This window comes from Protopterus annectens, chromosome 8.part0 (genome assembly GCF_019279795.1).
Source record: "Protopterus annectens isolate FY-2018-M chromosome 8.part0, PAN1.0, whole genome shotgun sequence".
Lineage (NCBI taxonomy): Eukaryota > Metazoa > Chordata > Ceratodontiformes > Protopteridae > Protopterus > Protopterus annectens.
In genome coordinates, this window is record NC_056741.1 from 915,591,056 (window position 1) to 915,615,973 (window position 24,918).

Below are 24,918 nucleotides of genomic sequence, written 5' to 3' on the forward strand. Positions count from 1 at the left end.
GCTCGAGAACTCCTTTTACCAGCTCGAGGCAACCCTATATCCCATGATGCAAGGCGGAACTACCTCAGATCTCGTTTGCCACTTAGCGAAAGAGGTCTCCTTTGCCAGCTGAGGTAAGTTTTTTCATGTTAAAGAAGAAAAAGTTCAGTTAGGGGTTTATTTTTTCCCTTTAGTGTTAGATTAGCCTGTACTTAGTTACAGCCCACCCTATTCCCTTCCTTTTAAACTTTTATAATAGTTTTCAGTTTAAAGTTTTAGTCAGGCCTAGTTCCCCAAGTTATTCCCTTCCTGTGTGTCTGTGTAGGGATTAAGTTGTGTGTTTGTGGGTACTGTTTGTGTCTATCCTTTTTAGGATGTCTAGGGAAGGAAAGGTCTCAGGCTTCAAGAAGTGTGACCAGTGCTGTCAGAAAATGTCCCTGACAGACGGTCACACTTCTTGTGTGTATTGCCTGGGGCCTTTGCACCTGCAGGACTCCTGTGCGTTGTGTCATGCTTTTAGCCAGAGAGTCCTGCAGGAAAGGAGGAACAAATTAATCCTCCGAGGTTTACTTAAACCTGAAGGTTCTCCTCCTAAGCCAGGGGCAGGAAAACCTCTTAAGCCACCGGGCTCAGGCTACTGTGTCCAAGCCTCCTCCGTTGGCTCCTTCGGAGCCGATATCTGCTCCGGCTGGAGTCGATACTTCTTCTGTTAGAGTAGTGGGTTCGGTGCCGGCCGGCTCCGATACCCTGACTACTGTGGCCTTGTCGGCTCCGGCTGGAGCCGACACTTTATCCAGCATCGGAGCCGAGATATCCTCGGCTCCATCTGGGGTTCAAGGGACTTCGGCTCCGATGGCTTCGACCCGTAAGAGATCCCGGTCCCCTTCGATACTAAGTATTCACGCGGCTCCGGGTCTCCTCTTTGTCGGAGCGGAGCCATCGGAGCCGATCTTGAGATCTTCCAGGCTGTCTGACCACGATTTGGAGAGGGTGGTAAGCAGGCTGTTGAAGTCTCAGGCACTGGCCCAAATGCTCCATAGCCCGTCTCAACAGACTTCAGCTATAGCCCCGATTCTTGAGATTCCTCCTCCGACTCCACACCAGAGTTCGGAGCCGGAGCTTCTTGGGACAGCGACTGTTTCGATGCCGGAGCCGATACATCCTTCGGCTCCGTCATCTTCGGCTCCGATCTCCTCCTTGAGACCTTCCTTGGAGGGATCCGGTCGTCGGGTTTCCACTGTCGGCTCCGAGGGGGCTAGTGGCATCGGACCCTTGTCCGACCCCGCTCTCCCTCTCGGGGCTTCGGCTTTGGTAAGCTCGGCGCCGACATCGGCCTCGGAGCCTTCTCTCTCCTTGGAGCCGACCATTCCTGTTTCTTCGGAGAGGGTGTGTTCAGGTCTCCCAGGAAGAGGAGCCTTTGAGGTGATGAGGAGTGTCCTGGCCTCTGAGCCTGGTCAACGGTCTATCCCTCTAGCTCCTCCCTCATCAGTGCCTGCAGATGCCTCTTGCCAGCCTCTTGCTCTCAGGCCCAGGGATCCATCGCCCCAGGTTTCCCCACTGGGAATTTCCTCCTCTTCCGAGGTTTCTCCTGACCCTGCAGGGGAACCCCCTCGGAAGAGGACGTGTAAGAGGAAACACACAGACTCCCCTGAGTCTACTACATCTGATACCGACTTAGATGAGTCGGAGGGTTCCCCACGATCCCCCTCTGAGGATGTCTCATTTTCAGACATCCTTGAGCTCCTCAAACAGAGGGGGAATTGGCCCTCCATTGACCCCTCCGAGGATGAGTCGGTATACCTGGAGGCTTTGGATCCCGACCCTCCACCTCCTGGGTGTCTCCGCCTTCGACCCACTCATGCATGTAGTGGCTCGAAGGCGTGGCGCTCCAGATTCTGTGGAACCTGTCCCCAGGAGACCATCCAAGTTCATCACGGCCCCTTCGGATAAACAGTTCCTGTCCAAAGGTGTCTCTGTGGATGCTATGGTGGTAGCGGCGGCCACTAAGAAGGAACTGGCGGATCCTTCAGTACCTGTCCATCCTCCTAATAAGGATTCTAGGACCATGGACAGGTATGGAAAGCGGATGTTTTCTTCAGCGACCTTTGCTATGTTCGCTGAATTACCTTTGTCATTTCACCAGGCTTCAACGAGATATTCTCAAGGAACTGGGAGAAGTAGTCCAGGATCCTTCTGCTGCTGGGGCTCAGGAAAAGATTGCCTCTCAGCTTGCTATCCTGAATTCCATATCTAACTCCTCCATGCGGCTCTTATCTTATGCGGCCGATGGAGCGAGCAGGGCCGCAGGCACAGGTGTTGCTCTTAGACGCCAAGCCTGGATGCGGCTGTGTAATTTTACGGACCCCTTTAAGGCGTCCTTCACCAACACCCCTTTGACGGTTCGGCTTTGTTCGGACCTCAGGTGAAGGATACTTTGACCAGATGTGAGCAGGACGGTAAAACTCTTTCTGCCGTTGGAGTCCAGTTTTCCACTCCTTCTAGACCATATCCCAAGGGTCAGAAGGGGAAGATGTGGTTCTGTAAAGCCCAAGGAGCTACACGGACACACGTGGACAGATTACCCCCGGAGGCAGAGGGGGTAACAATAATAGACGCCCGCCTGGAGACGGGGGGGGTCCTCAGAACCAGGGCAACAGGGAGTCTCTTCCTGAGAAGCCCTTTCAGCATCCCTGAGGTGTTGCGCCGCTGTCCACCCTTGGAGGCAGTCGGGGAAGAATTTCGCTGTACCCAGTAGCCTGGCAATCCCTATCACAAGAGAAGTGGGTACAGTCGATCATATCCGAGGGTTACAAAATCCCTTGAAAGGTTTCCTGACCTCTACAATCCCTTCCAGACATCTCACCCGGTCAAAGGGATTTGGCAAGACAGGAAGTTTCAAAACTCCTGGAAAAAAGAGCCATCCAAACAGTACCGGCAGACCAAGTAGGATCCGGCTTCTACTCAAGATTCTTTTTGGTCCCCAAAAGGACGGGAGATTGGAGACCAATACTAGACCTAAGCAGACTAAACAAGTCTGTCAGAAAGGCAAGATTCCGGATGGTCACGCTGCAATCCATTCTGCCCTTTCTGGGCAAGGACAACTGGATGTGCTCTATAGACCTTCAAGATGCATACTATCACATAAAGATTCACAGACGCTCCAGAAGGTTTCTCCGCTTTCGGATGGGAGCCAGTCATTACCAATTCAGAGCACTGCCCTTTGGCCTCACATCAGCCCCCAGAGTGTTCACCAAATGCATGGCAGTGGTCACAGCTCATCTGAGACGTTGAGGATTCCAGGTGTTTCCTTATTTGGACGACTGGCTCCTCTCCGCCACCTCCAAGCATCAGCTTCTTCGGTCCAGAGACTACACCCTACAGCTTTGCAAGAGTCTAGGAATTTCAGTAAATTTCGAAAAATCCTCTCTGCTGCCTTGCCAATCTATCACCTTTATAGGCGCAGAGTTAAATATCACAAAATGTTAGCCAGGCTAACAGATCAAAGGATTCTGGACATCCAGAAATTTGTTCAGCTTCTGTTACAAAGCAACAAGATCAAAGCCAGGTTTGTCTTGAAAGTTCTAGGCCTAATGGCTGCGGCCATTGTTCTTCTTCCACTGGCTCGCTTCCACATGCGTCTCCTGCAGTGGATGTTATTCACGCAGTGGTCATACCACGATCTGCCCATGAGACACAAAATCTTGGTGACACAGTCGTGCAGGGCTCATCTACGATGGTGGATATCTTCCCTCTTCTTCATCAGGGCCGACCCTTTGTTCCCCTCCTCCAGTTGCCACAGTCACCACGGATGCCTCTCTGATCGGGTGGGGGCATTATCAGGGCAGGATGGTCCACGGACGTGGCAACCCATAGAATACCACCTGCACATAAATGTCCTGGAGATGAGAGCAGTGCTTTTAACGCTGCAAGCCCTCGACGACTTTCTTCCCACAGGGACTATTGCAGTACAGATGGACAACATGTCCGTGGTCTGGTACATCAACAAACAGGGCGGAACCAGGTCCTATCCCTTATGTCGAGAAGCTCTCAGACTTTGGCAATGGGCGATCTCTTCTCAGCGGTTTCTGATAGCAACGCACATCCTCGCAGGTCCAATCTATTGGCGGACAGGCTAAGCAGATCTATTCTGATGCCTCACGAGTGGTCTCTCAATCAATCGGTAGTGGATCAGATTTTTCTGAAGTGGGGCACCCCTTGTTGCGATCTTTCGCTACCCCTCAAAACAGCAAGTGCCCAGATTACTTCACACTATTTCCTCTTCCAGGCCAACCCTTGAGAGACTCTCTAACCCAGGATTGGCCTCAGGGACTTCTTTATGCTTTTCCTCCCTTTCCATTGATTCCACAAGTCATTCAGAAAGCCACCGTTTTGAGAGCCAAATTGATCCTCATTGCTCCATATTGGCCTCGACAAATTTGGTTTCCGTCTCTACATCATCATCTTCTGGTGCAGCCCTGGCATCTGGACCCAGTTCCGGATCTTTTGATCCACCAGTCGGGTCAGCAGCACCGGGCCATTCATTCTCTCAACCTCACTGCTTGGTTGCTCCACTTCCTTCCCTAGCCAGGCTACCAATGATTTCTGACTCAGAGACATTTTAGTGTCTTCTTTAAAGTCGTCCACTAGAACTGTTTATGCTAGCAAGTGGCGCTTTTTCGATTTGGGCAAACGCCAGAAATATTGATCCTTTTACTGCTCCTGTACATTCTGTTTTGGATTTCCTGGCGGAGGTTTTTCATTCGGGATCTTCGTCATCTACAGTCAAAGTACAACTGGCTGCTATTTCCAAGTATCATGTTGGCTTGCATGACAATAACATCATGTCTCATAGGTTATGCAAAGCCTTCTTAAGAGGAGTTTTTCTCCTAAAACCGCCTGTGAAACATCCTCCTCCGCAATGGGATCTAAACTTAATGTTGGCATCCCTAATTCTACCTCCTTTCGAACCATCTGCTACGTGTTCTTTAAAGTTATTGACGTGGAAAACTATATTTTTGCTGGCTGTTACTTCTGCAAGAATAGTTTCTGAGATTCAGGCCCTCTGTATTTGTTCACCTTATCTGGTTTTTCATAAGGATAGGGTTTCTCAGAACTAACCCTTCCTTTCTTCCCAAGGTTGTATCTCAAACCAATATTAACCAATCTATTGATCTACCAGTTTTCTTTCCTAACTATTCTGACAGAGCTGAACAGAAGCTGCATTTTTTGGATGTTCATCGTCAGCTCAGGTACTACTTGCATAGGACTAAACAAATTAGAAAATCAGACCAATTGTTTGTCTCCTATGCAGAAAACAGGTTAGGTCTTCCAGTTTCTAAAGTGACCTTATCTAGATGGTTGACTTCCACCATTTCCTATGTGTACTCTCTAAGGGGCAAACAACTATCTTCTAAGCCAAAAGCACATTCGACCAGGAGTCTATCCACTTCTGTAGCCTTTCAGGATAGACTTCCCATTGACACTATTTGTGCAGCAGCTACTTGGGCCACGCCTCATACCTTTGTGTCTCATTACAAGTTGGATTTGGCCTCCAGAGATAGGGCCAGTTTTGGTTCCACAGTTCTCAAGAGTCTGTTCAATTGAGCCACCTGGGATACAGGTGCTAGGGACGCGGTCCCATCCAGCAAGAATGAAGGCGAGATTGACAACTTAACATTTAGAAGTTATGTACCTACCATAACGCTCCATGTTAGTTGTCTTCTCGCCTTCTTTCTTAAGGCCCTCCCTCCTTCCCCCTGGCCTGGACAGATCTTGGAGAGTTCCTATTAGATTGCTTCCTCGGGAGCATTGTTATGAGGACTTCTTTTAGGAACCATGGTTCCTAATTATGTTAGGATAAGTCTTTAGCAGGGTCAGTTAGCTGCCAAACGAGATCTGAGGTAGTTCCGCCTTGCATCATGGGATATAGGGTTGCCTCGAGCTGGTAAAAGGAGTTCTCGAGCTAAAGCAAGTGCCGAGTCGGAGCCGAGGATCGGCTCCGAACCCATCCAGCAAGAAAGAAGGCGAGAGAAGACAACTAACATGGAACGTTATGGTAGGTACATAACTTCTAATTTCCCTTCGGACCAATCCATCTTTTCTTCCTAAGGTGGCTTCACCAGTCAATATCAGTCAGACTATAAATTTGCCTGTGTTCTTTCCCAATTTTGCGAACAAAATGGAATACAATCTATAAATGTTGGATGTTCATAGACAGTTACGATTCTATTTACATAGGACAAAAAATTTCCGTAAATTTGGGCAATTGTTAGGTTTCCCCAAAAAGGGTTTACAGAAGGAAACAATCTCCAATGTCACTATAGCTAGATGGATTTTATAATGCATCCTGCAGGTCTAAAAGGACAGAGGCATGTCTCCTCTAGATCAGGTTAAAGCTCATTCCACCAGGTCCATGGCTACGTCTGCGGCTTTCTGGTCTAGAGTGTCTTTGGATGACATTTGCTCTGCAGCTACTTGGTCCTCATCTCATACATTTATTTCTCATTATAAATTGGATTTGATTTCAAGAAGGAGAGCATCCTTTGGTTCTGTGGTGCTCCAGAATATCCTTCCATGAGGGCCTCCCAGGAGTTTTAGTAGCTGGGGACTCTGTCCCACAGGTTGAAGACCAAATGAAGTAAACTACTTCAGATAAAGAAGTTATGTACTCACCATAACGTTCCATCTGAGTAGTTGTACTTCATTTGTCTTCAACCGTCCCTCCCTCCTTCCCCCGGACCATGGCACATGATCAGTCTATGGACTGCAGTATAGGTCACAAGTATATTATCAGGTCGGGTTCCAAGTTCAGCAAACTCAATCTGGGGATGGAAGGCAGTGGTGTGTTGTGGGTAAGGGGAGGAGTCTATAGTTCGGAGCTGATGCTAGTAATATTTGCCGGCTCGGATCCGATATGGATCCTTATTCCCACAGGTTGAAGACAAATGAAGTGCAACTACTCAGATGGAATGTTATGGTGAGTACATAACTTTGTTTTTTCATTTCATAGAAGTTTCTGACTGAAACTTGATATTTCTGAGATGCTGAAAAATTAAGTAGCAGTCCAGTAACCCTAATCTACCATCCCCTGTCTCTGGAGTTCACGTTAAGCTTAGGTCTCTCCTTGTACAGTCACCGGTGTAATACCTACTCTATTTTGTTTTAACATTTTTTAGTGACTCCACCCTGTATTTTGCCATGCAACTGTCCAGAATGGCAGTACTCCTTCTGGGGTCTTGTTAGTTGTACATTGTGATGAAGGTTTATTCATTGTGGCTGATAGTACCACATTCTGTTGTCTTCTTGCACAATTTAACAATTTTGGTTTGACAGACAAATTATAAATGCTGTGGCTGCAGCTTCTTCTCTTTATATTCTCCTTCCAGTAGTGTATTGTTTCCTATCTGCATTATTGGTTTACATCATAGGTGCCATTTGTTTATCCGTTTTTCCAAATTTTATTCTCGTTATTTCTACTCCTTCTCATATATCTTGTTGAAGACGTTTGTTTCATCATAAAAAGCACACTTTACTTTGACCCATTTCAAATGTTCACTTAAAAGAAGATATAATAAACGGGTGCAGGTATTTCAGTCCTTGATGGACCGTCAGTGCACCATTTTTTCTTCAGCTTAAACCTAATTTACTGCAACATTCTTCCATTCCACTTTTTGTTGTCCAACCATCAGTTATACAACAATACAGTCTTGGGCCCACTTGCTTTTAAAAAATAAAATTAAATTGCTAACTCCACGAATATAAAACAAGTCATGCTGGATGTTATATGCACGTGTACACGTATGGGCGCACACACACACACACACACACACACACACACACACACACACACACACACACACACACACACACACACACACACACACACACACACCTTCAGAAGACTGAAGGTTGTCTTAGATGCCAATAGGCACCCAGGTTTAAATAGGTTCATAGGTAGGTACTAGGCTGTCTGCCCGAGGGCATTTATAAGCCTAGCCAGAGTGTTTCGGCTTTCGCCACCCCATTGATTAATTAACTGAGCCTCTGTCAAGCAGAGCCAATGAAGTGATCCCAGGGGTGTATTTTCTGTTACCCATCCACTCATCAAGGCTTCTCTTGAAGAATGTTAGTGAGGGGCTCTGCCTAATGTAGTTAGGAATTTTGTTCCAAAGCATAGGGAGTCTCTGTGACAGGAATCTATCCCTCCAGCATATTCTATTTATTGTTGTGGCGAGGTTTAGCTCACTAAAGTGCGTGGCTCACAGTGACTTGGATTTCTTTAAGTGGAGCATGTCCATCAATTCTGAGTTGGACATGGCTTTGTAAGTCAGGCAGAGATCACCTCTGAGTAAGCGATATGTCACTGAGTACAGCCGGAGTTTTTTCAGTCGGGCTGCATAGGACATATGTTTGAGGCCAGTAATCCTCTTGGTGAGGTACTTTTGTGGTCTTTCCAGCTGTTGGAAGTGTCTTGTGAGGTACATCCCAAATGGGGCATTGTACTAATTGATGGGTCAGATGAGTGATGAGTAGAGGGGCACTATAACCTCTTTATTACTAGATGCGAACCCCTTAGTAATTAGATGGGGCCACATAGAAGGATTTCCTAACTACTTTGGCAATATGATTGTCAAAGGAGAGATTACTATCTACCTGGGTCCCCAGATCTCTTATTACCTCTTCTGTATTAAGGGGGCTGCCGCCTATGTGGTAATTCGTGGGTTTTTTATTTTTCCCAAATGGGATGACTATGCATTTTTTGGCATTTAGCTTGAGGCCATGACTTTGACACCAAGTGTCTATCTCAGTAAGTCCTTTTTGAAGGATGTCCGTGTCAGCCGGAGAGTCAATTATGGCTCCCAGTTTGCAGTCATCAGTGAACTGGGAGCCATAGTCCTCCTGTGTTTGCCTGTACTTCTGAGAAATATATGCCGAACAGTAGGGGTCCCAGAACCGCGCCTTGCGGGACACCACTAATCTTACCGCGTGAGTTTTGTCTGTAAGCCAGTTGGCAACCCGTCTTGTGACGTAGGGTTTTATGTTCAGGCTGGTGAGTTTTTCTATAATACTCGAGTGAGGAATGGTGTTGAACGCCTCGGCGAGATCAAGGTAGGCTGTGTGAACCACCTTTCCCTAGTCTATGGCCTTGGTGACTGTCTTGAAGAAGTCAAACAGGTTTAGTAGGCATGATCTGCCCTTGACCCGACCCAGTTCGGCTTTAAGTATTTGGAGGTTCCCAATGTCTGTGTTAATGAGTTCCATGATGATGCGTTCCATAGCCTTGCAGACCAGGCTAGTCAGGCTTATGGGGTGATAGTTTACCAGGGTCAGATGTGGCCCCTCCTTTGTGGAGTGGAATAACCGTTGCTGTGCGCCATTCTATGGGTACGTAGCCTGTGGAGAGGATGAGGTTGAACAGCGTGTTTATGTGGGGGGGTTAGTTCATGCAGCCTGGGCCACCATCTGGCCCCACTGATCCTGTGGTTTTTGGCTTTTGAAAGGGCTGTTTTTACCTGTGCTTCTGTAATTTCCGGGTCACTATACTTTTCCGGTATTGTTGTAGGCCCTTTTGAAGGTGAGGGAGGTGACGTTTGCACTGAATCTATCTGCCAGGATGTTGGCAATATCAGTAGGTTCAGTATATTTTGTGCTATTTTGCACTAGCTCAGAGCATATCTGTGAGTTGCCACTTAGATTCTTGACATAGCTAAAGAAGGCTTTGTGGTTATCTTTCGAATCCTTGGCTATTTTTCTTTCGAAGTTAGCCTTAGATGATTTTATGAGGGACGTTAGTTTCGTACTGATACTGATCAGGGTTGTCTTTCCTTCTTGAGATTTGATTTTTTTCTGAACTAGTTTCCTCCTTTTGTTGTATAACCTGTTTGTGACAGGGGTCCACCAGACTGGTGTCCTTCTCTTAGGGGAGTGAGTCTTGGTTTTGCTAGGGATGGCACGATCCATGCATCCTTCTAGGTGCTCATAGAGTGCAATTATAAATATTTCTGCATCTTGGGCAGTGTTACCCTTTAGCGTGGGGGTGTGAAACTTACCACCTTTGCCTTAAGTACGGTGAAGTTTGCTTTAGAAAAGTTTTTCACTGTGGTTTCCTTGGTTGGGGCTGGTGGTGGGGTGTGGATGATACAGTTTCTTTGAAGGCTGTTTTGAAGCTTAGGTCAGCCAAATTGTGAGGCATTCAATAAAGTGAAAAAATGTATATCTTTTTTATTACCACTGTATTTATTGTATTTATTTGTACAATTCTACACAAATTATTTTATCTAACATATTTATAACTTTTGGTATAGTTTTTAAATTTTGCTCATTAGATGGCGCTCTTGTACTATTCATTTGTTTAAATGCACATTTTTAATGTATTTCTTCATTTTATTATTCTACCAGATCTGTTTTTTATTTATTGAAGTCCCACATTTGGATGTATTAAACATTAATTTTAAAGATGTGTTTTCAAAAGAAGATATTTTAACAAACAAAAGGTTTTATTATGCATTTACAACCTTACTGATGTTAGTTATGGGCTTTTAGCACAATTAGCATAATTATTGTGCACTCAACCACATTGGTTGCTTTGGGTTAATTAAGTTATTTAAGTTTGGTTTTGTGACAGTACGCTCATCTGAAGAAGTTTTTAAGACAAAAACGTGGTACACTGTGGCTATAGTGTTAATGTGATTACTGCTCCTTCTGTCTCTTCTGTACGTCAATAAAGGCTCTGTGGTGTAACTTTTGGATAGCCGGTGCCTATACTTTGTTTACTGGTAATTATTTTGGCACTTTACACACATTTTTTGAAATGTCACAGTCCTGAAATTCATAAGACTGAAGGCCAAAATCCCGAAACTTCAAAATTCTGAAAACTCACAATCCTGAAACTCAAATTATTGAAAACACACAGAATACAAATAATGATAATATGCCAGTACAAGGACACACAGAAACACATACAAAACACAAAGCATAGCAGTTGTCACCAAGTATGAGCAGGGGGGCAAGCACCCCTGCACCCCTCATGTGGGGGGCTGTGCCCCCCACACCCTCTGCTACTTAAATATAGCAACTCCGAGATTGCACTTAGTGTAGTGAAGTGCAGTCTCGGAGTTGATATATTTAAGTAGCACCGGGTATGGGAGGCATAGCCCCCCCTACATGGGGGGTTCAGGGGAGCTTGCCCCCCTGCTTATACTTGGTGGAATGTAATATGGTTTATGTTGTTTAAAGTCAGTATACGTATTCTGCGTGTTTTCAGGATTTTGGTCTTCAGTCTTGTTAATTTCAGGATTGTGATATTTCAGTCTTCTGAAGGGGCACCGTAATATATATATATATATATATATATATATATATATATATATATATATATATATATATATATATATATATATGTGTGTGTGTGTATACGTGTGTGTGTGTATACACGTATGTGCGTACACATATATGTATGTATACACAAACACATATATATATATATATATATATATATATATATATATATGTATATATTGTTTTAGTAAACTATAATCCAAGAAATTGCTTTTTTATTTTAATTTATAACAATTGTTTCCCTGTTCTGATTTTTAAAGGTATATTGAAAGGTTCAGATTTGGACAGCCAGCAAGTCGCCAGGAACGTGAAAGCAGTAAGGTTTCTCATCAGGGAAAAAATGAATTCTGGTGGCTTCATTCCTCACCACCCTTTAGCTCCACTCCAGCTCTTTTGCTCAAAGGTAAGAGACTACAGTGTGAACCAAATGTTTGTTTTGTAAAATATTCATCAGTTCTCTGTTACACTTTCTGTACTATGACAGCATCCACTAGGTCTGCCCAGTCAGTATGTTTGTTAAAGTGCAGCACTTCTTAAGATACACATAACACAGTGGTCCTTTGACTTTATAGGTTCATAGGTAAGTACTAGGCTGTCTGCCCGAGGGCATCTATAAGCCTAGCCAGAATGTGTTGGCTTTCGCTGCCCCCTTAGATTAGTTCCCTGTGCCTCTGTCCAGCAGAGCCATTAGTTCCCTGTGCCTCTGTCCAGCAGAGCCATTGCAGTGATCCCCGGGATAAATTTTCTGTTTCCCATCGACTTATCAAGGTTTCTCGTGAGGGGCTCTGCCTAATGTAGATTGGAATTCTGTTCCAAAGCATAGGGAGTCTCTGGGACAGAAATCTATCCCTCCAGCACTTCCTATTTATGATCGTGGTGAGGTTTAGATCCCTAGAGCGTGTGGCTCTCGGGGATTTTTTTTTTTTTAGGTGGAGCATGTCCATCAATTCTGGGTTGGACATGGCCTTGTATGTCAGGCAGAGATCACCTCTGAGTAAGCGATATGCAACCGAGTACAGCTGGAGTTTCTTCAGGCGGGCTGTATAGGGCATCTGTTTGAGGCCAGTAATCCTCTTGGTGAAGTACTTCTGTGGTCTTTCCAGCTGTTGCAGGTGTCTTGTAAAGTACATCCCAAATGGGGCGTTGTACTCTATGATGGGTTTGATGAGTGATGAGTAGAGGGGCAAAATAACCTCTTTTGTTCTAGATGCGAACACTTTTGTGATCAGATGGGCCACATAGAAGGATTTCCTAACCACCTTGGTAATATGATTATCAAAGGAGAGATTACTATCTACTTCGGTCCCTGGATCCTTTATTACATTTTCTGTATTTAGGGGACTACCATGTATGTGGTAGTTCGCGGGTACTTTGTTTTTTCCAAAGGGGATGACTATAAACTTTTTGGCATTTAGCTTGAGGCCATGATTTTGACTCCAGGTATCCATCTCAGTGAGACCCTTCTGGAGGATGTCTGTATCAGCCGGAGAGTCAATTATAGCCCCCAGTTTGCAGTCATCTGCGAACTTGGTCAGCCATAGTCCTCCTGTGGTTGCCTGTACCTCTGAGAAGTATATACAGAATAGGAGAGGTCCCAGGACTGAGCCCTGGGGGACGCCACTTGTAATCAGTTTAGAGTCGGACCTAGAGACTGCAACTCTCACTGTGTGGGTTCTATCCGTAAGCCAATTGGCAACCCATCTCGTGACGTATGGTTTTATGTTCAGGCTGGTGAGCTTGTCTATAATACCAGAATGGAGAATGGTGTCGAAAGCCTTTGCGAGGTCTAGGTAGGCTGTGTGGACCTATTTTTCCCTCATCTAAAGCCTTGGTAACTGTCTCAAAGAAGTTCACAAGGTTTAGGAGGCAAGATCTGCCCTTAATAAAGCCAAACTGGATAGGGTCCAATGTTTTGAGTTTCCCAGTGTCTCTGTTAATGAGTTCCATGATGATGCGCTTCATAGCCTTGCAGACCAGTCTAGTCAGGCTTATAGGGCGATAGTTCCCAGGGTCCATTGTGGCTCCACCTTTGTGGAGTGGGATAACTGTTGCTGTGCACCACTCTATGGGTACATAGCCTGTAAAGAGGCTGAATTTGAACAGTTCATTTAGGTTAGGGGTTAGTTAATTTTAGAGCTCATGTAAGACGCAGCCTGGGACACTGTCCGGTCCAATTGAAACTGTGTTTTTGGCTTTGGATAGGGCTGTTTTAACCTGTGTCTCAGTGATTGTCGGGGCTATACATTCTTCTGGTATGGTTATGGGCCATTTAGGGGGCGAGAGGGAGGTGAAGTTTGCACACACTAAACCTGTCTGCTAGTATGTTGGCAATATCAATTGGTTCAGTGTATTTTGTGCCATTCTTCACTAACTCAGAGCAGATCTGAGAGTTTCCACTTAGGTTCTTGACATAGCTAAAGAATGCTTTGTGGTTATCTTTGGAGTCCTTGGCAATTTTTCTTTTGAAGCTAGCCTTGGATGATTTTATGAGGGATTGTGGTTTCTTGCTGATACTGATCAGGGATGTCTTTCCTTCTTGGGATTTTACTCTTTTCTGTACTAGTTTCCTCCTTCAGTTGTATAGCTTGTTTATGGCAGGGGTCCACCAGACTGGTTTCCTTTTCTTGGAGGAGTGAGTCTTGGTTTTGCTTGGGATAGCACAATCCATGCATTCTTGCAGGTGCTCATAGAGTGCCTTTGTAAGAGATTCAGCAGCTTGGATAGCATTGTCCATTAGCATCGAGCTGTGAACCTTTCCACCTCGGACTTAAGTAACGTGATGTTTGCTTTTGAAAAGTTTTTCACGGTGGTTTCCGTGATTTGGGGGTGGGGGTGGAATGTGGATATCCAGAGTAATTAGTCTATGGTCTGATCTAACCAGCGAGGGGTTGGCCTCCGATGTGGAACACCGGTTGCCCATGTTGGTGATGACCAGGTCCAGTATGTTGTCACCTCTGGTGGGGGTGTTGACCAGTATCCAGGGCATTTCGTGTTTATAAATTCTAGGAAGCGTTGGGCAAGGGAGTTAGTAGTTCTCCCAGTTATTGTTTGGCTAATTGAAATCACCCAATATTAGGGCATTTGGTAGGACTTTCATATTTTCCAGTGTCTCCAGAAATGCGGAATGGGGGTCCTGGGTCATGGTGGGTGATCTGTAGCAAGCTACAATTTGAATTGCAGTTTTGCCCGTTGTTAGTTACACATGGATGATCTCTGAGGCATCGTGTTGCGCCACTAACCTGGAGGTGTGTGTATCCTTGATGAATATGGATACACCCCCCGCCTTTTGTGTTTCGTTCTGGGTTCTGTGGCCGAAAAGTATGGTATAAGTTATAGCCTGGTAATTCTGGGGTGCTCTCTGGAGCCTTAAACCAGGTTTCTGTTACTGCGCAGATATCGATGTCCTCCATACTGAGGAGTGCCTCCAGTGCATGCATTTTGAGGTTTAGACTTCTGGCATTGAGTAGCATTACCCTCAGTTTTTGGTTACTTGTGCTATTTACGGTGGTGGGTTTGTCTTTTGAGCCTTGCCTAAAAAAGACACTATGTGGGGCGGCAATGGCCTTGGCCAGTATTCGAAAGCCTAAGGGTGACAGGTGCAAGCCATCTCTTGCGAAGCAACATGGCTTGTCGAGTATGTCATCCCAGGTGGACAGATACTAGATCCCCTTTGAATGACACCAGAAACTCAGCCAATTGTTGAAATTAATAATTTTTTCTTTATACTGTGGCATCATTCTTGGTGAGGACAGGATGCTTTTCAAGGTCTGGGTCATACCGGCCTGAGGCTACGTGATCATAGAGCTCTTCCATGTCATTTTTCATGTAGTCCAGAGAGGTACTTCTCAGATCATTCACACCAATATGAACAATGACAGAGTCGTATTTGTACTTGTTCTGGAGTGACCTGAGTGCTTGTGTTTTGTGGCGGATCCTGGTGCCCGACAGGCAACTAACTGTAATGTTCTCCTTGTCCAGCCTAGTTCGTGGGACATCAGTGTGCCTGACTATATAGAGTCGCCTATTACTAGTGTGTTGGTTATGTTATTTTGCCTTAAGGGCTGAGATTGCGTGGCACACTGATTATGTCAAGTATGTGTTTCATTGTTTGTGATGGGGTGTGGAGGTTGTTTGGGTGTCTGCTTTGGAAGTCTGTTTCTTTTGCAGATTTTTATTTAGAGCCTCCGAGTATGTTTTCATGTATTTATGTGCGTGTTATTTGCCAGTGTTAGTTTAGTAGTTCTATGTGAGACTGGTGGTGTGTTGCAAGCATTTCCCTTCTCCTCATGACTGTCAGTTCCAGTCTTGGGTTGAGAGAGCTTTACCTCCAGTTTAGCTGTATAATTGCATATCTCGCATATATTAGTATTTGGTGGTAGGAGGAGAGGGTTGTCTGTTGACATGAGGCAGTTGTAACATTGCCTCGAAATGCCCAGATTCACCAGTTGGACTGGATAGTACACCTGAAACTGCCCTTTGGACATGCCTGAATAGGTAAAGTGAGTTGTTTTACTGATTGTCTGGTAGGGATGAATAGAGAGCCTTGTCCTTCTGGACAGTATAGGGGGCCTAGTGCTAGGGTTAATTAGTGCTTGCTATGAGTTTTGAGCAAGTGCTGGGCTATGAAATGAATGGTTTGAGTGCTTAAGTTGAAAGTTTGTCTAGTTCCAAGGGAAAAATTGAAGAGTAGACTTCCTGGATCCGGGAATAGTTTAAACATAGCTAACTGGCTCAAAACCGCACAAATGCGTTTTTTATAGCAGGGAAATGAAAGAGAGAGAAATTAGACCAAAATGGCCAGTAAACTACTAACTTCTGGGCTGAAACCATTCCTCCAGGGATAGATAGGTTGCCCAAAGCTCCCCTCTCTCACAGGTGAACAGAGAAACTTCCTTCTATCCAAGTAAGGTATGGACAACACAGAAACTTGTAACACAGCCCTGAATTCAGCAATAACCTGAAAACTGGACTATACTAGTTCAGAAAGGTGGGAAACAAGTATATATTTTTTTGTTTGTTTTTTTATTTTTGTTTGTTTGTTTGTTTTTTTTTTTTTTTTCAGAAAATAAAGCAGATACAATAAAAAAAACACTTTAAATGCATAGAAATGGCTATTGCACTTTAGTGTGTAGCCTACAACAGTTAACCAGATTATTTAAACACAAAAATGACTTAGTTCAAGTGCAGGCAGCAAATAAGTACAATATGTAGCAGAAACAAGCTTTTTAAGTCTCAGAAATGCTAAAGAATTGTCGTTTTAGGCAGAATTAGTTAAAGGCAGCAAGAAAATGCAGAAAAATGATACTTAATCACTCCAAAGTTTCTCTTTTGTCTATCTGCTGCTGTAGAACTCTGCAGGACACCTGACAGGCACTTGCTAAGCTGAATATAAGTGCAAAAAAACACGCAAATGCATTTTTTTTAGTGCAGGGAAATGAAAGAGAGAGAGAAATTAGCCAAAAATGGCCAATAAACTACTAACGTCTGGGCTACAGCAAACAAGGCACTCAAATTTCAGAAAGAAACAGTTCAGATAAGGTTCATATGTTCATAGGTTGGTACTAGGCTTTCGGCCCTAGGGCCTATGCAAGCCTAGCCATAACAATTCCCTGGATATTTCTTCCCACAATATTTACTTCTCCAGGCCCCTGTCTAGCAGGGCGACTGACATGATCCCCGGGGTGAATTTCCTATCTCCCATCCAGTCATCAAGGTTCCTTTTGAAGAGGGCCACAGAGGCGCTCTGCTTGATATGTATGGGCAGTCTGTTCCAGAGTATGGGGAGTCTCTGGGTCAGGAACCTATCCTTCCAGCATGTTTTGTTCATTGTGATGACAAGGTTTAGATCCCTGGAGCGTGTGGCTCTGAGGGATTGGGATTTCTTTACGTGGAGCATGTCCAACAGCTCAGGGTTTGACATGGCCTTGTATGTTAAGCAGAGATCGTCTCTGAGTAAACGATATGCCACAGAGTATAGCTGAAGTTTTTTTAAGACGGTCAGTATATGGCATCTGCTTTAGGTCTATGATTCTTTTAGTGAAGTATTTCTGTGGCCTTTCAAGCTGTTGCAGATGTCTTGTGAGGTACATACCAAACTGGGCATTATACTCTATAATGGGTCTAATGAGGGATGAGTACAGTGGGACAATGACCTCTTTTTTTTCTGGATGAAAAGCCCTTAGTGATGAGGTGTGCCACATAGAAGGATTTCCTGACTGTTGTGGCAATGTGGTTATCGAAAGTAAGACCACTGTCCACCTGTGTCCCTAAGTCTCTCATCACACTTTTGGTGTTTAGTGTCCTGCCACCTATGTGGTAATTTATGGGTACATATTTTTTCCAAAGGGGATAACTATACATTTCTTGGCATTAAGCTTGAGCCCATGGCCCTGGCACCAGGCATCTGTTTCTGTAAGGCCCTTTTGTAGAATATTCACATAATTTGGGGATTCAATAATGGCTCCCAGTTTGCAGTCATCTGCAAACTTTGTTAGCCAGAGTCCCTTAGTGTTGGCCTGTACTTCAGAGAAGTAGATGCCAAATAAGAGTGGTCCCAGGACTAAACCCTGAGGTACTCCACTTGTCACTTGTCTGGAGCTGGATTTTTAGTCTGCTACTTTTACTGTCTGGGTTCTGTCAGTAAGCCAGTTAGCAACCCATCGAGTGACATAGGGATTTATGCCCAGCTTAGTAAGTTTATCTATGATTCCAGAGTAGGGGATGGTGTCAAAGGCCTTGGTGAGGTCCCGATAGGCTGTGTGGACTGCCTTACCCTCATCCACAGCTCTGGAGACTGATTCGAAGAAGTCAATCAGATTCGGGAGACAAGATCGGCCCTTCATAAACCCAAACTGGGTGGGGTCCAGTGTTTGAAGGTTGCCACTGTCTTTGTTTATAAGTTCCATGATAATGCGTTCCATGCCCTTGCAAATCAGGCTTGTCAGACTGATGGGACGGTAGATGTTCTTCATCTCACATTGCTGCAGTCCTTACATATGGGTAGTCCGCTGTCCTCGGTCGGCCCGAATACCAAAGTATTAGGCTGACGTCGGTCAAGGCGCTTAAAACTGACATCAGGACGTCAGGGTACAAAAGCGCATGACCAACGTCATTTCCTCAGTCTTTTTTGCCGCATGGTCCGATGCAGAAGCAGCGTTGCAAGTGCCGTTCGGCGTTCTGAAATTTTTCGAATTCGGAGTTTCAGACCGAATCCAAGTTGGCTAAGTACCCGTTGGGATTATTTTGGTTTTTCTTGCCTCAGTGTTTTACCGGATGTCAGAAAAAGTGAATAACTGTATTTCTTGTGGGAAACAGATACTGCATAGGGATTATCATTCTTTGTGTATTTCTTGTTTGGGGCCTGAGCACGACGTTGTTGGGTGTCACTTTTGTGCTAGGTTCAATAAACGCACTATTAAGCGAAGGTTAGATTGTGCTAGGCTGGTCTTTGGGAAGCGGTGCAATTATAATATGCCGTCGGATTCTCCGGCGCCCGCTTCTCTTGAAGCGCAAAGACAAAGCAGTTAAACCCAGGCAAGATGAGTCGTCCGTTCCGGACGCCGGTTCTTTAGAGGCTTCAGTGGAACCGGTGGTTCCGACGGAGACTTCTCTGGAGTCTCAGGGGGAGACTTTGATTTTGCAGGAGGTAGTCTCTCAGGAGGCAGGTCAGGCTGAAGGGGCTTCTCAAGTTACTGTACTCCCCTCCCTTCCTAGGGTGGTTAGGCCTTCTCCTTCGGTTTCCAAGGCTTCTCCCAGAGGCAGGCCAGTTTTAGCTCCTGTTGGGGTCACTCCTAGTTCAGCAGGGTCTGTGCCTAAGAAGCACATGCTTAAAATGGCAGAAGATTTGATTACTCTGATTAGAGGTTCTATGCCCCCTCCTGATAAGAGGCCTAGGGTGGAGCCAGAGTTGGGAAGTTTTGAACAGGCTTGGATGTTTCAGAGTCTTGACTGAAGACTTGCAGGAGTACTCTCCTTATTCTGATTCTGATGCAGATGATTCCACTCCTTCTGCTTCTCCTCCAGAGGATTTTTCTTTTTCAGAGACACTTCATTCTATGAGGGAACATTTTAAGTGGGAAGGTCAGGACTTCTCTGATTCTAGGAAAAGGCTTAGGGAGTTGTTGCTGTTACCCCAGCATAGGCCTTTGGCTATACCCCTGTTGTGGATGTTGTGGAAGATGTGTTTGCAGAGGCTTCACTTAATCCTGATTCTCTGCCGCCTGCTCCTGTTAAGCCGGATAGGTATTACAGGGTGCCTGAGGCTCACAAATATCTTTCTAAGAGTCCTAGGGCGGACCCAGAAACTATTAGTCAGGGACCTAAGGGTGTCAAGGCCTCTATTGTAAAAAATCCAGTTCCTCTAGATAAAGAAGCCAGAGCTTTGGATAGATGGGGAAAGAAGGTCTATACATCTTCTACCTTAGCTATGAGGGCTTTGAATTGCCAGTTTCATATGTTGAAATATCAAAACTTTCTTCTTTCTCAATTGAAGTCTAAGGTGGATGCTCTGGAAGGCATTGAGTGTAAAGAATTGCAAAATTTGGTGCATGTCTCTGAACAGGTGGGTAAGCATTCATTACAGTGTGGTTTTGATGCTGTGCAGGCCTCTTCTAGGGTGGCTGCCACTGGCTCAGTTCTTCGCAGGCACGCCTGGTTGAAGGATCAGAATTTATCTGACCATGTTAAGACAAGGATTTTGGATGCTCCTTTGCAGTCTGATGTGTTGTTTGGTTCACCTGTGGAGTCAGTCTTGAAGAAAATGGAAGACAAGGCTAAGTCTATGCAGACTGTTAAAGATTTTTGCAAGTTCAGCCTCCAAGTTTAGTAGGAATTGGCCTGCTAAGGGGTGGACGTATCCTTCTTATGATTCTCAGTCTAGGGGTAGATCTAGACGTGGTAGGGGCAGAGCTCAGAGTTCTTTCAGGCCTAGAACAGGGAGTTCCCTCGCAATCTTCGGTGAGGGCAGGGGCCAGTCCTTTCGTAAACAGGCCCAATGACCTACTTTTTCAGCTGCCAGATCCTTCTTGCCTGGCAGCACCTTTGGGAGGAAGGTTAGCACTCTTCAAGGAAAATTGGATGTTGGTTACCCAAGACAAATGGGTATTGGATATCATACACCAGTGTTACAAGTTTTATTTCCATACCTTGCCTCCTTTCAAAGGCATGCCGGACGTTCCTCCTCAGCAAAGACTAGAGGCTCGCAAACAAATTTCTCTACTACTTCAAATAGGGGCCATACATCTGGCAGAGAGCCAGAAGTGGGCCTAGGATTTTATTCTCATCTGTTTCTAGTACCAAAGAAAGGAAACACGTGGAGACCAATTTTGGATTTATCCATCCTCAACACATATCTGGACATTCCCAAGTTCAAGATGTTAACGTTACAACAGCTTTTACCTCTGCTGGGCAAAGATCACTGGATGGTGACCCTGGATCTCAAGGAGGCTTACCTTCATGTTCCTATCAGGCCCAGTTGCAGGAAGTATCTGCGTTTTCGGGCTGGGACTTCACATTATCGGTTCTCTGCATTGCCCTTTGGCTTATCTACTGCGCCCAGAGTGTTCACGAAGGTTCTGGCTCCAGTGGTAGCTTTTTTCAGGCTAAGAGGAATACAGATCTATCCTTATTTGGACGATTGCCTGATACTGGCCCAAGGAAAGGACGAACTTCTTCATCATTTACAGTATGTGATGGCAGTGTTAAGATGCCTGGGGTATTCTGTGAACGAAATAAAGTCCAGTCTAGTACCCTCTCAGGACATGTGCTTTCTGGGTGTGAGACTGAATACAGCATCCCAGATGGCCTTTTTGACCCCGGACAAACAAAAGAATCTTTCTCTTTACTTCCATCAGTTGTCTCATCAGTCCAGGCTGACTGCAAAGACAGTCCTTCAAGCCTTGGGGTTCATGGCATCTTGTATTCTGGTACTTTCCAATGCCAAACTGCATATGAGGAAGCTACAATGGTATCTCAAGAATGTATGGACACAGCACTGCCAAGATTTGGACACTGTCATTCAAATAATACCTTGCATTCAAAAGGAATTTTTGTGGTGGGCTCAGGAATGTCACCTAAACAAGGGACTCTCTGTGACCCGGCCAGAGGCGAGTCAGATTTTAACGACAGATGCCTCAGACAAAGCTTGGGGAGCTCATCTAAATGGAAAATGGGTACAAGACACGTGGCCTGCCAGACTTCAACATCTACATATCAACTTGAAGGAGATGTTAGCAGTCCAATTTGCATTGATAGCTTTCAAGGATTTACTTCTTCCAGGGCAGGTGTTGATTCAAACAGACAACACAACTGTCATGTGGTACATCAACAAGCAAGGGGAACATTCTTATCCTCTATGCAGACAAGCAATGATTTTGTGGGAGACTGCTCTCAGTTTACAGCTAAATCTTCAGGCAAGGTTTCTGCCAGGAGCACAGAACTCCGTAGCAGATGTGTTGAGCAGACAAATTATGGATCCCCACGAGTGGGAATTGGATCCTCATGTATTTCAGAGATTGACAGTGTTATGGGGAACTCCAGACATAGATCTGTTCGCTTCTCCACTAAATTACCAGCTGCCAAAGTTTTGCACAAAATGTTTCATCCTCGGCTTGGAAAGTGGATGCTCTCTCATTCAATTGGAGCAATCTTCACGTGTATGCCTTTCCACCTCTGCCTCTCCTCCCAAAGGTACTGCTGAAGGTCAGACAGGACAAGCCAAACATGATTTTAATAGCTCCAGATTGGCCTCGACAGCACTGGTACCCATTACTGAGAAGTCTGGTACAGGAGCCTCCATGGCCTTTGCCTTCGATTCCTCACCTGCTGTCTCAGGAGAACAGTCATTTACTTAATGTCAAACTTCATTCTCTACATCTGACAGCCTGGCATATTCTGTTTTAAACCCTGGAGGGTCTCGGCTTCCACAACAAGTTTTGAATGTTATTTTGGAGGCCAGAAGGCCTAGTACAAGGAAAGTTTACGCAGATAAATGGAGGAGATTTTTATTTTGGAGTACTGCAAAGGATTTTGATGTTTCTAAACCTAATTTAAGTTTTGCGCTTCAATACCTTACTGAGTTATTGGACAAAGGTTTGTCCTTCTCCTCTATAAAGGTTCATGCTGCAGCAATTTCTGCTCACTATGACTGTGATCCACCATTATTTTCTCAGCCTTTGTTTAAGCAATTCCTTAGAGGGGCAAAAAATATAAGACCCCCACGTAGAGCTCCTACTCCTGCTTGGGATCTCAATTTTGTGTTGGAGAAACTCACTCTACAACCTTTTGAGCCTGCAGCATCGGCAGAGTTGAAATATTTATCTTGGAAGACTGCTTTTTGTTGGCCATTACCTCTGAGAAGGGTTTCTGAATTACAGGCCCTTATGGCAGTTGAGCCTTTCTTAATTTTCCACAAGGACAGGGTGTCTTTGCATTACTAACCCTTCTTTTATGCCCAAAGTGGTTTCTAGTGTGGCTTTAAACCAAACTATTCATTTGCCTACTTTTTATGCAAACCCCCAAAATAAAGGGGAAGGATTTTGCACACTTTGGATATACACAGACAGTTGCGATATTATTTGAGCAGAACTAAAGGGTTCAGGCAGTCTCAGCAGTTGTTTGTTTCTTTTGCTTTGGGTTCTCAGGGCAAACCTGTTTCAAAACAAACTATTTCTAAGTGGATTGGGTTTTGTATTGCTTTCTGTTATTCCCATCATGGTAAGGAGATTCCAGCTGGGATTAGGCCTCATTCCACTAGGGCTACTGCCACTTCTACAGCCTTTTTAAGGGGGGTGGCTACTAAAGATATTTTGGAAGCAGCTACTTGGAGTTCAGTGCATACTTTCTCTAAGCATTACCACCTTCCACTTTACTCTAAATCTAGGGCTGGATTTGCAACTGCAATTTTGCAAGGCATGTTGGCAGCTCCTAATTTCTTATAGTTTTGCCATCCTCCCTTACCTCTGCTTTGGGATTCTACCCATATGTAAGGACTGTAGCAATGTGAGATGAAGAACATAGTACAGTTTTGTACCTACCATAAATGTAGATGTTCGAAGATCCACATTGCTTCAGTTCAATTTACCCTCCCTCCTTCCCCTCTGTTGTTGAAGGTGGTGGTGTGGTTTGTGTTGTACATAGTGTAAATTTGGTTAGTGCACGGGTGGTTGGTTAGGTTTTGCTGGTTTTTGGCTTTGGCCTTTCTTGTTAGGGCCTTCTGACATCTGGGGCAAGAAAAGACTGAGGAAATGACGTTGGTCATGCGCTTTTGTACCCTGACGTCCTGATGTCAGTTTTAAGCGCCTTGACCGACGTCAGCCTAATACTTTGGTATTCGGGCCGACCGAGGACAGCGGACTACCCATATGTAAGGACTGCAGCAATGTGGATCTTCGAACATCTACATTTATGGTAGGTACAAAACTGTACTTTTCCGGGATCCAAGATGGATCCTCCCTTGTGGAGCGGGATAACTGTAGCTGTGCGCCACTCAGTTGACATGAAGCCTGAGGTGAGGCTATGATTAAACATGACACTTAGGTGAGGTGCCAGTTCATTTTGTAGTTCATGTAGTACACAGCCTGGGATGTCATCTGGTCCCATGGATGCTGTATTCTTAGCTTTGGAGAGTGTGGTTTCTACCTGTGTGGCCATGACTATCGGAATTTGGCAATCTTTTGGTATTGAGATTGGCCCTTTAGGGAGTGAGAGTGGGGTGAAGTTGGCACTAAATCGATCTGCCAGGATATTGGCAATATCCTTGGGATCAGTATATTTAATGCCATTCTGTTGTAAATCAGAGCAGATCTGAGCATTGCCATGTAGATTCTTGACATAACTATAGAATGCCTTGTGGTTGTCTTTGGAATCTTTGGCAATTTTATTTTCGTAACTAGCTTTTGAGGATTTTATGAGGAATCTCAGCTTCTTACTGAGGCTGGTGAGGGAGTTTTTTGCATACTGGGATTTTCCTCTTTTTTGCAACAATTTCTTCCTTCTGTTGTATAGTTTGTTTATAGCAGGGGACCACCAGATTGGCTTCTTTTTTTTTGGAGAAGAGCATCTTGGTTCTATTTGGGATGACACGACTCATGCATGAGTGGTTGTGCTCGTACAGTGCCTTAGTGTAGGATTCTGCAGTCGATCTTCCAGATCCCCGTCTCCGTGGGTGTTGTGAAGTTTGTCACTTCTGACGTCAGTAGCTTGAAGTTGGCTTTGGAAAAGTTTTTTAAGGAGGTTTCCTTACTGGGGGGTGGGATGTGGATGTCAAGGGTGATTTTCTTATGGTCAGACCTGACCAATGAAGGGGTGACCACTGGTGTGGAGCATCTATCTCCCATGTTGATAATGACCACATCTAGAATATTGGAGCCCCTGGTGGGACAATGAATTAGTTGATCCAGGGCGTTGGAATTTATGAATTCCAAGAACTGTTGGGAAAAGGAGTTGGTACCCGAGTAGTTTTCCCAATTAATGGCAGGGTAGTTGAAATCACCCAGTATTAGGGTGTTTGGTTGTATCTTAATATTTTCCAGTATGTTTAGAAAGGTGTAGTGAGAATCTTGGGGCATGGTTGGGGATCTGTAGCAAGGTACAATTTGGATTGCA

General features: G+C 44.9%; 1 protein-coding gene across 1 annotated transcript in view; it reads left to right on the forward strand.

Annotated features, from left to right (window-relative positions):
• PROSER3 (proline and serine rich 3) overlaps nucleotides 1-24,918 on the forward strand; it is a 1,217,796-nt gene that overhangs the window by 195,586 nt on the left and 997,292 nt on the right. Inside the window, exon 4 of the mRNA XM_044080441.1 lies at nucleotides 11,577-11,719. Within this exon, the coding sequence (XP_043936376.1) occupies nucleotides 11,577-11,719 (143 nt within the window). The remainder of the gene's footprint in view (nucleotides 1-11,576; nucleotides 11,720-24,918) is intronic.